Raw genomic sequence first — 13,869 nt, 5'->3', positions numbered from 1 at the left:
CTACAAATCCAAAAGCTTCACATTTTTTATGTGAAGTCACTAATACTCGATTGCACCCTTTGATTTTGGCCAATCATTTATTTATCTGTATCATGACAGATTTACATTTCAAGATTATCATCATAATATCGAGCGTCATATCATATACGTCGTCGACGATCTTTTGGATCAGTTCCATAGACATAATTTATGGAGATCTCTTTATATTCATTAATTTCAGGTACCTGAACCTTTTTCAAGGTTTGATGAAGTGTTATGTCTTGGGGCTCTCCTAGAGAACTTGCCTCCTTATTATTACCATTATAATAATTTGCTCCTCTCCTTTCAAAGATTTTTATCTTTAGAACCGATCGGTCTACACGCTTCAGGCGTGCCGTACACTCTGTCCTTCGGGGACTTTAATTCTAATGGAGCATTTGCAGCTAGAATATAATATTCTTTGGGTCAGCAAAATACGTCTGACATTTGACTTGAATTATCCTTTTGAATGACGATTATGCTAATGATAATTTATTTCACATAATATATTTTCTAACTATGTTATCATTTCTCCCACTGATGCTAGTAAGACTAACATATATCCCCAACCTTTTTTGGGGATCCATCTCTGTGCGCTGTGGTGGTGCAATTGAATTTATACCGCATATTCAAATGTTTCTAGATGGAAACTATTTGGTTCCTAACCTTGAACCAATCGTGATGGGGGGATTAATATTATTTGTTTGGTTTGGTGCATACAAGTGCTGCTACATGCTAAATAGCATATCCGATACCAAATTGGGAGTTTTATTTTCATAAGCTATAATTTAGCTGTTAACTGGAGGCATCCATAAATAATTCCACTAAATCAACTCGGATGTAAACCAGCATCATCAAGATAATTCTTGATTGCATAATTTGGAAATTATATTCTTCATCAAATTATTTGAATAATTAATATCGCAATTCCAAATTGCGGGCTGATAACAAACACATATGTGACCGTCTCATAGATGCATCTATTAAATTATTTAAGTTGGGAGTGACAGGTAATGTGAGTCTGGCCATGTTATTTTGCAAGATACTGAAAGAGATAAAAAAAACTCTCTCTTCTCTCTCCTCCCATGCAAACCCTAACCTAACTTAACGTAGCCTCCCATGGTCAAGGCCGCCTGTCGGCCACGACGGCGGGCGGCGATGCCCTTGACACTCGCATCCCAAACACACTTCCCTTCCCTTCCCAACACGATTACACCCGCTTCTTCTTCTTCATCCCCGTATCCTGTTGTTCCACATGCAAACCCTAGCCATATGACTAACTATGCACAAACTGTGAGCATGGAAGACTCATTGTCCAAGATTCAATGTGATCCCATTCCTCTCAAAAAGATCACGTACATTTAAGGTATTCCTTATGTGAAATGGACGTCGAGTGAAATTTCTCGTATGGAAGTTCTTAAAGATCTACAATATGCTATTGTGGGTAAGTTTTCATATGGATGGCCTGACCTAGAAGAACTTCATACTATAAGTCCTAAACAATGTGGGAATAAGGGTAATTTTCAAGTAGGATTTTTAAGAAATATACATGTGTTGATTCGATGTTCGTTAATAGAGGATTTTATCACATTGTCTTCTAATGCCTTTTGGTTGAAGTCACAAGATGGTTATACATATCAAATGAGGCCTCTTATCTATGACTCAAACTTTAATATTGATGAAGAAACTACTACTGCCATGGCGTGGATCTCGTTTCCAAATCTGCTGCCTACTTTCTTTGTCAAGGGGTCTTTGTTCTCACTTGCTTCTGCTATGGAAAAACCTTTGCATCTTGACTTGGCTACTGTTAATAAGACAAGGCCAAATTGTGTGAGGGCGAACATCTAGGTGGATTTATTATCAGATTTCCCAAAGTTTGTTATGATGGAGATTGAGGATGAAGTTACAAAACAAACTAAGAATGTTAAGGTAAAGATTCACTATGATTATCTTCCAAAGTATTGCAGAGTGCATGCTTCAAGGACATGCAATGGAGGAGTTTAGAGTTCTGCATCCTGAACTAGAGCAGGATACTACTTCAGATGAGAAGGTTGTTGAACCTGAAGATAAGATAGAGGAGCCAAAGCAGAATAATGAGGAGCAAAAGAGAGTAGTGAACCAAAGAAGAGACCAAAGATAGAAGATATAGAGGAAGAGTGATGCAGCAATATGTACCAAAAATGCTCTCTAGTGGGAAAATGGTTACTTATACAAGTGAGACAAGGTATAATGAAGAACCAAAGTAACCTCCTACACATGGTGGAGCAGTGGCTCAGAAGGAGCCTCACAAGGCTCGGGATAAAAGTGGCCAGGATGAGGGTGTTGCAAATCAGAACAAGTATGGAGTTTTAGCCAGTATTCAAGAAGATGAGGAAATGAGGCAAGAAGATGATATGAATGCAAGTGAGGCAGCTCAGGATGCTAATAAGGCAGTCACTGATTTAACCCTTGAGAAAAGCATTCAGGTGGAGGAGCAGTTAATTAATGCAAGTAGCACTCAAGTAGAAAATTTGAGTGGTTCTGGCAATAGTGTAGATCAAGAACTTGTAGACAATGTGATAGTAAAAGATAATCCCATAGTTGTAGAACAAAATGAAGATGAAACTGAGGAGGTGGGAGTTTCTACAGAAGTGGAGATTACAAAGGAAGATCACAACCTTGTGGATACAGATGGCATACAGAATCAGGCCATTAAGCATTGTGTTGAAGTTAATGGTAACCAGGGTGACAGTATGGAAAATAGCAGATCAATAGACAAGGAAGAGGCTCAGGATACTAATAACATCAAGGGCATAGCAAAGGCTCATGATAGTTGTTCTGCAGAGTTGGTAGTACCAGTAATTAGCACAGATGGTATTGGTGCTGAGGAGATAGTGGACAATGTTGTGGTGACTCATTCTGTGGAGATAGCAGTTAGTGCAAGGAAATGGCGTAATCTAACAAGTGAAGGGGTGAACAATAATGCTCCAAGGTCTGGTGGGGATTTGCAGCAAGGTATCAATGAAGGGACACATTTAGCAGTAGTGACAGAAGAGCAAGTGAACAGCTTATCCATTACTAAGGAACTTTCTCCCAACAAAGTTCTCCATGATCTGGTGTCTCATAATGTAGAGAATATTGAGGAGAACAGGGAGAATCTTGTTATGGAGGAGGACAAAGAAGAGCAGATTAATTTAGTGAATGAAAAGGTTTATAAGCAGGCTGGAGTATCTCCTAAAGTCTCTCAAGCAGTTTCCAGTTCCAAAGGGAAAAAGAAGGGGCAGAAAAAGATGATTAAGAATGGTCCAACAGAAGAACAATAATAGGGTTATTACCGAAGAGAGCAGTTAATAAACAATCTTTTAAATGATGTTAAAGTCATTTATTTGGAATACAAGGTCCGTGAAAACTCAAAAGGCATTTTATAGACTCCAAATGCTTCACAGACATCACAAGTTCTTTTTGATAGCATTATTGGAACCTTTTCAACAGGCTAGATACATTCAAAGATACAGGAGTAGATTAACCATAGCTAATGCATTTTCTAATTGTAATGGAAAGATGTGGTGCTTTGTGAATAGTAATATTGATGTAGAGGTGATATCAGACACAACTCAACAGCTGACATTGAGACTGTTCGTTCAGGATTTGGAAAAAACTATGTATACCACTCTGGTATATGCAAAGTGTGATGAAACTTCAAGGTTAGAATTATGGGACAACTTGTATTATTTGTATATTAACATCACTGGGGCATGGATGATAGGTGGTGATTTTAATGTGGTCTTGAATGATGAGGAAAAGATTGGTGGCATCCCTATTCAGCCTCAAGATGTGGACTTTACCTCTTATGTGAATTCTTGTGCACTGGAGGAGACTGGCTTTAAAGGTAGCCCTTTTACATTGTAGAATGGTAGAGCAGGAGATGATTGTATCTTTGAGAGGTTGGATAGAATGTTCAGTAATGCTCCATTGCAAGATTGGTTTAGTAGCTTGGAAGTGGAACATTTGGCTAGGACAGGTTCAGATCATGCTTCTCTATTATGTACTTATGGAGAAATAGATCAAAATAAATACAAGCCTTTCAAATTCCTGAAGTTCTGGGTGGAACACGATTCTTTCATGAACATTGTGAGGCAGAATTGGCCAGTATGGGAACATGAAGACCCTTTCATTAGCTTCAAGTGTAAAATAAAGAAGCTTAAAGGGGCATTGTCTCAGTGGAGTAGATTGACATATGGGGATATTTTCAAGAAGATCATTATTATGGAGGAAATAGTCAGAATCAAAGAAGGCCTGTTTGAAGAGGACCCCTCTCCTATCAATAGGTGTGTACTACAAAAGGCTCAGGCCGAAATAAAGAAATATTTGGATTATGAAGAAGAATTTTGAGACAAAAATCTGGTCTTGACTGGTTTGTAGAGGGTGATATGAATACAAAGTTCTTTCATACTATTGTGAAAGGAAGAAGGAAAAAACTACAAATCAGGAAAATTCAGAATTCAGAAGGGGATTGGATTGAGGAGGAGGAGCAAATAGCTGCAGAAGCAATCTCTTTTTATGAAAATCAGTTCACTCAGGAGAATTTAGATCATGTGGAAGAAAGCCTTCTGGAGCATATTCCAGTTGTAGTTGAGGATGAGATGAATGAACAACTTAGGAAAGTTCTAACCATGGAGAAAGTAAAGGATGCAGTTTTCAATCTTAATGGATCAAGTGCTTGTGGTCCTGATGGTATCTCAGGGATCTTCTACCAGAAGTGTTGGGATATTATTGTAATGGATGTGTATACTATGGAATTGTCATTCTTCAATGGTAACTCTCTTCCAAAATCTATTACTCACACAAACCTAGTGCTGCTTCCAAAAAAAGAATTGATTAATACTTTCTCTGACCTTAGGCCAATCAGTTTAAGTAACTTCATAAATAAGGTGATATCCAGGGTTATACATGATAGGCTGGGTGATATCCTTCCTTCTTTGATATCTCCAAATCAGGCTGGATTTCTACAAGGGAGAAGCAATATTGAAAATGTTCTTCTAGCTAGAGATAGTCACAGATATAAGGAAAAGAGAGAAGCCTGCTAATGTGGTGATTAAACTAGATATGGCCAAGGCCTATGACAGGGTGGTTTGGTCCTATCTTATCAAAGTGCTAGGGAAGATGGGTTTTTCTAATGTGTTCATTGACATGATCTGGAGATTGTTGGCTAACAATTTGGTACTTTATACTGCTAAATAGCAAGGCTAATGGGTTTTTTCACTCTACAATGGGAGTTAAGCAAGGAGATCCTCTATCTCTTGCATTATTCATCCTGTCAGCTGAGGTCCTTTCTAGAGCTCTAAACTCTTTAGCTGAGGAAGATAGCTTTGCTAGATATGGTATGCCCGAATGGAGTGCAAGGATCAATCACCTTGCATATGTTTAAGATACCATCATATTTGCATCTGCTGAGAAATACTCTTTAGAGAAAATCATGATCATTTTGAAGAAGTATGAGGAGTTATCAGGTCAGCTTATCAATAGGGATAAAAGTGCTTTCTATTTGTATGATAAGGTGGCACAACATATACAACAAGAAGTTCAGCAGATTACAGGCTTTAATAGAGATCAGTTTCCTTTAAAGTATCTGGGGTGTCCTATATTTCATACAAGAAGGAAGAAGATGTACTACAATGATCTCATTAAAAAAGTTAAGAACAAATTGCAAAGCTGGAAAGGAAGACTTTTATCTTATGGAGGGAAAGCTGTTCTTATCAGCAGTGTTCTTCAAAGTATACCTGTGTATAGTTTGTCAGCTATAGTGCCTACTAAGTACACTATTAATGAAATGCACAGGATCTTTGCAAGATTTTTAAGGAATAACAAAGAAGAGGGAAAGAAGGTGACATCGGATGTTATGGCAAAACATCTGTTTGCCAAAAGAAGAAGGTGGACTTGGTTTCAGATTTTTGTATGATGTTTCAAAGGCTCTGTATGCAAATTTATGGTGGAGATTCGGAACTACTAATTCCATGTGGTCAAACTTCATGTGGAACAAGTACTGTAAGAAACTTAAGCCTACAAGAGTTTAATGGAAGGGGGGATCTCAGATATGGAAAATGATGCAGCATGCCAGAGAAGAAGTGGATCAATTCATATGGTGGGAGCCAAACAATGGTTCATGTGATGCATGGGATAATAACTGGACAAAGCTTGGGCCAATTAGTCACTTTGTATATGAGACTGATCATAGCAATACTAATATTATGGAAGGTGCTGATGTAATGACTGAAGATGGTTAGAACTTTGCAGAAATGGAAGCTCACTTTCCTGCAAATATTGTGGAGCATGTAACGAAGGAACTGGTGTTTGTTCAACAAAATTCAGAGAAGGATAGACCTTGGTGGACTTTAACTAGTTTAGGAGAGTTTTCAGTGGAAGTGCATGGAATATCCTTAGACAGAAATAGGAAAACTCTACTTTCTACCAGAAGTTCTGGGCCAAAGGTCTTCCTTTCAAAATTTCATTCCTACTATGGAGAGTGTGGAGACTTAAGTTACTTGTAGATGATGTACTCAAGAGAATGCATATTTCTATTGCTTCTAGGTGTAGATGCTGTGATGATCCTAGTCGGAGGAAACCTTGCAAAGACTTGTTCTTAAATGGTTCCTTGCCAAATCCATATGGCAATATTATAAAGAAGCATAGAATTACCGAGCCTTTTGTGCATTCATCAAACAATAGCGAAGTGGTGGGAAACCGCATGACATGCTAAGTTGAAGACTATTATGCAAGCTATACCCGCCTGTGGTGTGTTGGAAACTTCTAAGAGATAAATGCCATAATGCATGGAGGAAGAATGAACAAGTATGGTGATCCATAAGATAAACTCCGAATCGCATAATCTCATCAAGTCTTTGTATCCTTGGCTGCAGCAGGTACCTTACTCCTGGCCTCAAATGGTACAACTCTTGGAAGGATATAGGCAAAAAATTATATGTAAGGAGGTCATGTGGAAGCATCCAGCTATGGGATGGTTCAAGTGCAACATTGATGGGGCCTCTTGGGGAAATCTAGGTATGAGTTCTGCTCCCTTCTGCATAAGAAATGATAGAGGAGATTTAATGTATCCGCAATGAACAACAATGATACTACCAATATTTATGTACATAGCAATAGGGATGGTATTGAATATTGTGTGACACATCGCCTTACCGCGATTAAGGAACTCGATTGGTTTTTGCAAATATGTAGTATCCCTTGGAACATCAGAATGGAGATAAGGAGAATACAGTATTGGAGTAATAAGGGGCAAGTGAAGTTTGCCCATATCCTGAGGGAAGGCAATGCACTTGCAGATTGTTTAGCTAACTGTGTGCTCAATTTTGCAGGTACTTTACAGGTCAATAACTTTCAGGAGCTACTATTTGATGCCAAGAAAATCTTAAACATAGACAAGTCCTTGTTGCCTAGTTTCAGATACAAAGTATACAAGTGCAGGGAACCAGATTGAAGTACCTCTACAGTTTGTTCATCACTGCAGCAGTAGCAATATCAACTAGCTACATTCACACCAGCAATACGATGTAGGTGCTGCAGTTCATAAAGGATACTAGTTAAATGAAGATGCAGAAGCTCAGCAACATGGAGAAGGCAGGAAGATATTGCTGAATATAGTTAAATATATAATGCCTAATTTCTGATTCAAAACATACAAGGAGAGGGAACCAGTTTGAAGAAGGATTAATTGCCCTCTAATTCTTGTTCACTACTTAACATCAGACTGTAATATGATTGTTATCTTCTAAAACTGACCTAGCTAGATAGTGGTATTTCAACTCCACTATATCGAGCAACTTCATATTACACCCTCTTGTAATCTAGGAATTAAACCCTTAATCCCTCACCCTTACAATAATCCTATTGTAAGCTACATGCTGTGACTAACTCTAGCCACGTACTCAACAAAGTTTGACTACCTCTAGCCAAACCAACTAATACACCTTGACTAACTCTAGCCAAGGGTACCACTCAATAGCTACAAACAAGTGTACAACTACTGAGAATTCAGAATACCTATAATAGCTTCTTTAGATAAGAGTAGTTTTACAAGATAAAGAACATAGACAAAGCTCAAAACAAACTAAGAGACATTTGCATCTTCAGTTATTGGGATCTGATCCTTCAGTCTGTGGTCAACTTTGTTTTGAACACTTAGAGAATCTCGTGACATCTGCACTTTAAAGTGATTCTAGGTTTTCCAAGTGATATCAATATGTTGGAGCAAGTTGTATATATATTGAGGAACATACGGGTAGGATAGAGGCCACTCATCACGTTTCACTTAAAGCCGCCGCAACAGCTCTGTTGTACTTGTGTGCAGCTTTACAGTTATTACTTAAGCCCTTCATTTGCGACCTTCAGACACACGATTTCAGCATTGGTAGCCTCCAAGGCACAAAAGGAGCCAGACTCCTGTGTCGTTCCAGATAGCTCGGCTTTGAAAAGATTATTGTCAGCAGTAACCCTATGAATATCAGCATTTGCAACCTTCTGAGCTCCAAGAAGCATAAAGATGGTAGAGACTTCGCCGACACCTTCTGTCTTGGATACACACCTCTTAGACCCTTTCAAATTTTCTATGCGTTCTCTTCCGACTAGAGGAGCACTTCTACCACTCTGTTGGTACATGGAGAAACCAGATTCCCTTCGACTTCTACTTGTGCTCTTTAGGGAGGAATAAGGTCTGGTGACTCGTGACTTGATGATTTGTTTCTAGAAGGGTTTTGTTTTTTACAACTTTCCCTTTTGGATCACACTTTTCATACCATCAGAGATCGCAATATCTTCATCCAAAGACGATATCCCTGTCCTTAGGTAAGTCATATTTATACCCATGTTCTTTTGCATAGAGCATAGAAGGCCTAGATTCCTCTCAGGCTGAGAGAGCAGGTCCCTCTTTGGAGTCCTTTGGTAGCTTTACAGACCCAAATGGCAAATTACCAATAATACCCTCAACGTTTTTTATGGCTTGCAAGGTTTGTGTAAGAACAACCAACATCGCAGCGTCGTTGTGTGGGATATTGGATCCACCTTTTTCCTTTGTTGAAGTGCATCCATCTAGCTCTATGGACGATTAAGCTATTCCCTTATTTCTTTCAGAGGAAGGTAAGTTTCCTTCAGGTGCAAGAAGGACAAACCCATCTTTGTTCACTAGTTTATTCATTTCAATTCTCATTGACTTACCTTCTAGCGTATTGGCAATGACTTTATTTGCAGTTTCTTGACCTTGTATTTTAGTTTCTTTGGTTTGGTTAAGATGGTCATCCTGGTCAGAATTGGGCAGAAAGGCTACAAATTTTCTAGGAGATAGATTCTTGCGAGTCCGAGAGAGGCCAGAGATTTTGGATCTTGGGAAGGATGGTAGATTATTGTCTGAGGAGCTTGGATATTTTGTTGCAGAGGTAGGGGATGCGAATTTGAAAGGGGAGGAAATAGAAATAGTTTTAGCTAAGGTGGACATACTGAAAATGATAATACCAATACTTGATGATAAATTGGTTTAGGAGAAAACAATGTTGAAGGCGAATCCAGAACGATGGAGAAAGAGGAGTAAAGTAGGTTATGGACTTAAGTGAGGAGAGAGAAGAGAATAGTCATGAATTTATGGGAAGGTAGTTGAGTGGAATTGAGTAGATCGACTTAGATATGACATGGCACTATAACAGTTGCAAAATTTATACACGCATTGAAAGGATTACTAACCTGAGTCACAAGGAGCAGGTCCCTTGACTGGTTTATGACAGATTTAAGAGAGACTCTGGGTGTGCACTGTCACATAAGCTTGCGTTGGTTTTGAGACTGTCATGCGTGTATACCTGTAATAATATAAGAGTGAGTTAGATGCCATCGAAAAACACTTTATCGTATTGTAACTCTTCTCCTATCATAGCCAAAAATAAGGAAAATCAATTAGGCTTGATCAAGCCCAACTCAAGACGGTTTCTTTCAAAATGCTTCCTGCTCAAGACATTTGTGAAGATATCAGCAACCTGGTTTTTTGTCTTGCAAAACTTCATGCATATTAGACCTTTTTCAACATTATCTCTCAGGAAATGGTGTCTGACATCAATGTGCTTGGTTCCTTTGTGATGTACAGGATTTTTTTTCCATGTTGAGTGCGCTTGTATTATCACATAGCAAAGGTACACAATCAGTGAGAACACCGAAGTCTTCGAATTGTTGCTTGATCCACAACAATTGAGCGCAGACAGATGCACGACAACATATTCGAATTCGGGCGAGAGAGAGCCACTGAGTTTTGTTTCTTTGTTCCCCAAGATATCAAACATGATCCCAAAAAATGTGCCATGCCAGATGTGCTCTTCCTATCTACCAAATAACTAGCATAGTTAGCATCTGCATACCCAAACAATTCAAAGCTGTCTCCTGATGGATAATAAAGGACTAAGTCTGGAGTTCCCTTGAGATATCTCTAGATTCTTTTCGCAGCCTTCAGATGAGATTCTTTGGGACAAGATTGAAATCTCACACACAGCCCTACACCGAACACTATATCAGTCCGTGAAATATTAAGTATACAGATCCTATGACGCCCGTATACATCGTCTGACCATGAGCACTAGGTTCGTCCATGTAAAGTCGATTGTGTTGTTTATAGAGTATCAATAGGCTTAGCATTTTCCATGTAAAATCTCTTGAGTAGCTCCTTGATGTACTTCTGTTGACTGATCATAGTCCCCTTTGAGGTTTGCTTTACTTGCAGACCGAAAAAGAAGTTTAACTCTCCCATCATGCTTATCTCGAAATCACTCCCCATGATCTTTGCAAATTCTTCACACAATGAATTATTTGTAGCACCAAAAATGATATCATTTACAGAGACTTGTACAATTAACAAGTTTCTTCCTCTTTTCTTCAGAAACAGGGTGTTGTCGATCTTTCCTCTGGTAAAGCCAGTTTCAAGAAGAAACTTTGACAGTCTTTCGTACCATTCTCGAGGAGCTTGCTTTAGACCATATAATGCATTGTCCAGCTTAAACACATGCTCTGGATGTTTATGATTTTCAAAGCCAGGTGGTTGCTTGACAAAGACTTCTCCTTGAGACACCCATTTAAAAATGCACTTTTGACGTCCATTTGGAACAATTTTAATTTCATATGACATGCAAAGGCTATAAGAATCCTGATTGCCTCCATTCTAGCCACAGGAGCAAACGTTTCATCGTAATCTATTCCTCCTTCTTGATTGTACCCTTGAACTACCAGCCTGGCCTTGTTTCTGGTAGTATTGCCCAGTTCATCAAGTTTGTTGCGAAAGACCCATCTGGTCCTTATCACTGTTCTATCTGATGATCTGGGGACCAGGTGTCATACTTTATTTCTTTCAAATTGGTGAAGCTCTTCTTACGTAGCAGCTATCGAGACAAAGATCCTTGAAGGCTTCTTTGATGTTTTTGGGCTCAATTTGGGATAGGAAAGCAGAGAATGTGAACATATTTCTCTCCTTAAATCTGGTTTGAATACCTGAGTCCAAGGGAGTAATCACATTTGGAAGAGGATGAGATCCTCTGTGCTTCTATTTAGAGGCTTGAACCACCGAAGTGGACGGACCAGTTTCCTCAGTGTTTGATCCGTCATTAGCATTGATTGATACGTGGCTTCTACTTCCTTGACTGCCTCGTGAGTGCTCGATCGCATCTACCACCCTATGTTTCGCTTCAAGCGTAGTAATACGAGAATCGGTTTCTCCACACTTTTGAGGACTATCGCCTATCCGCTTTCATCAACTTGTTTGATTTGATTCATCAACTCTGTCTTTCCATTTAATATCTCAATTTCTTCGTTTGGTATCTTTGGAAAGGGTCTATCTTCATCCTCATCATTAGGAGCCTTGTTATTTCCTTGGGAGTTTTTTCATCAAAGATCACGTGCACTTTCCTCTACACATCGCGTTCTTTTGTTATAGACCTTGTATGCCTTGCTGTAGGATGAGTAACCTAGGAATATCCTTTGATCACTTTTAGCGTCAAACTTTCCCAGGGCTTCCCTGCCGTTGTTTAGGACAAAAGCTCGTAAGTATGTCAGCTTGGGCTTTCTTCCATTTAATAGCTCATAAGGAGTCTTTTCAAGCAGAGACCTGATCATACATATGTTTATTATATGATAGGCTGTGTTGACAACTTCAGCCTAGAAACTTTTAGACACACCACTCGCTATCAACATCGTTCTGGCCATATCTTCAAGAGTTCTATTTTTTCGCTCCACAACACCATTTTGTTGAGGTGTTCTGAGGGCAGAAAAGCTGCGACTAATACCATTTTCAGCACAGAACTCGTCAAACTTTGCATTTTTAAATTCAGTACCGTGATCAGATCTAATGCTTACAATAGGCACACCAAGTTTTAATTGGATCTGTTTTACAAAGGCATAAAACACAGGGAGTGTTTCATCCTTGCTTTTTGAAAACAGAGTCCACGTAAATACAAATAGTCATCCACAATCACAAAAATGTATTTCTTTCCTCCTCTTCTTGGAATTCTCATCGGTCCACATAGATCCATGTGAATAAGTTCAAGTCGCCTTGAGGTACTTACATCTTTTTTTTGTTTGAAGGAGGATCTTACTTATTTCCCTTTTATGCAAGAATCACAAGTCTTGTGATCCCAAATTTTGCTTTTGGTAGTCCACGACCCAGGTCCTTCACAGCAAGTTTGTTTAGTAATGAATAGCTTGTATGCCCCAGTCTTCTGTGCCAGAGCTCAGGGTCATCATCCATTGCACTTAGACGGGTGAGATCATTTTCACTTTGAGGACCAAAATCTGCAACATATACATTCTTAAATCTTTTAGTCATCAGCACCACTTCACCAATTGTGAGATTTGTGACAGTGCAGGAGCATGACAGGAACTTTACTTCATTCCCTTTGTCATATATTTGGGACACACTTAGCAGGCTAAATTTCTGACCATTTACATAGTACACATTCTCAATAGCATGAGAGAGTGTCCTTCCAACTTTACCGACTCCAAGAATGTATCCCTTTTTGCCGTTTCCAAAAGACACACTTCCACCTTGAAAGACTTTGAGTGAAACAAAATCATCCTTTTTGTCGGTCATGTGCTTTGTGCAGCCACTATCCATGTACCATCTACGAACGCCTCTGTTCGCCTCATCCTTATCTTGTTCATCGTTACCATCTGCATCTAGCTTAGTCATGAGGGCAGGAATTGACTCATATTCATTGTGAGCTTGCTTATGGAGAAGACTCTCTTTGCTGGGGTGACCTGATTTTCTACTGGTGTTTCCGAGTTTTTCAATCATCCTTCAGAGTTTGCGAGTGAAGCATTCTAAATTGGGTTCATCATCGCTTGAAGTACACTATCTGTAATGCTTTTCACTAGCCCCTCATGGTTTTGTATTTGATTGTCCTCCATCTAAGTTTAGTGAAGCAGCCATTTGAACGTCTCTTTCTAGGTGTTAACCTTTTAGAATGAACCCGCTCTGATACCAATTGATATAGGCTATATGTTCACTAAACGATATATAAAGGGACCTGGTTGTCTACCAGTTCCCTTATACAGTGTAGTAAGTAATTAAGACAAGATTTTACCGTGGAAAACTCCTTGCTCAAGGGATTAAAAATCATGACCTACTATGTAGGATTTCAACTCCACTACACCGAGCAACTTCGTATTACACCTGCGAATCTAGAATTAAACCCTTAATCCCTCGCCCTTACAATAATCCTATTGTAAGCTACATGCTGTGAGTAACTCTAGCCACGCACTCAATAAATTTTTACTACCTCTAGCCAAACCAACTAATACACCTTGACTAACTCTAGCCAAGGGTACCACTCGATAGCT

General features: G+C 39.1%; 2 protein-coding genes across 2 annotated transcripts; both read left to right on the top strand.

Annotated features, from left to right (window-relative positions):
• The first annotated feature begins 2,177 nt into the window (after positions 1-2,177).
• On the top strand, positions 2,178-3,320 carry LOC132062445 (DEK domain-containing chromatin-associated protein 3-like). Its single transcript, XM_059455019.1, has 2 exons — positions 2,178-2,232; positions 2,287-3,320. Exons 1-2 carry the CDS (start codon positions 2,178-2,180, stop codon positions 3,318-3,320), a joined length of 1,089 nt encoding a protein of 362 aa, XP_059311002.1.
• Positions 3,321-5,266: 1,946 nt separating this feature from the next.
• LOC132062444 (uncharacterized) lies at positions 5,267-6,281 on the top strand. The gene is made up of 3 exons (XM_059455018.1): positions 5,267-5,378; positions 5,466-5,950; positions 6,078-6,281. Exons 1-3 carry the CDS (start codon positions 5,267-5,269, stop codon positions 6,279-6,281), a joined length of 801 nt encoding a protein of 266 aa, XP_059311001.1.
• Positions 6,282-13,869: the final 7,588 nt, after the last annotated feature.

The sequence above is a fragment of the Lycium ferocissimum genome, chromosome 7 (assembly GCF_029784015.1).
Source record: "Lycium ferocissimum isolate CSIRO_LF1 chromosome 7, AGI_CSIRO_Lferr_CH_V1, whole genome shotgun sequence".
Lineage (NCBI taxonomy): Eukaryota > Viridiplantae > Streptophyta > Magnoliopsida > Solanales > Solanaceae > Lycium > Lycium ferocissimum.
Note: the sequence above shows the minus strand (reverse complement) of the source record. Positions and strands in the feature narration are given on the sequence as shown.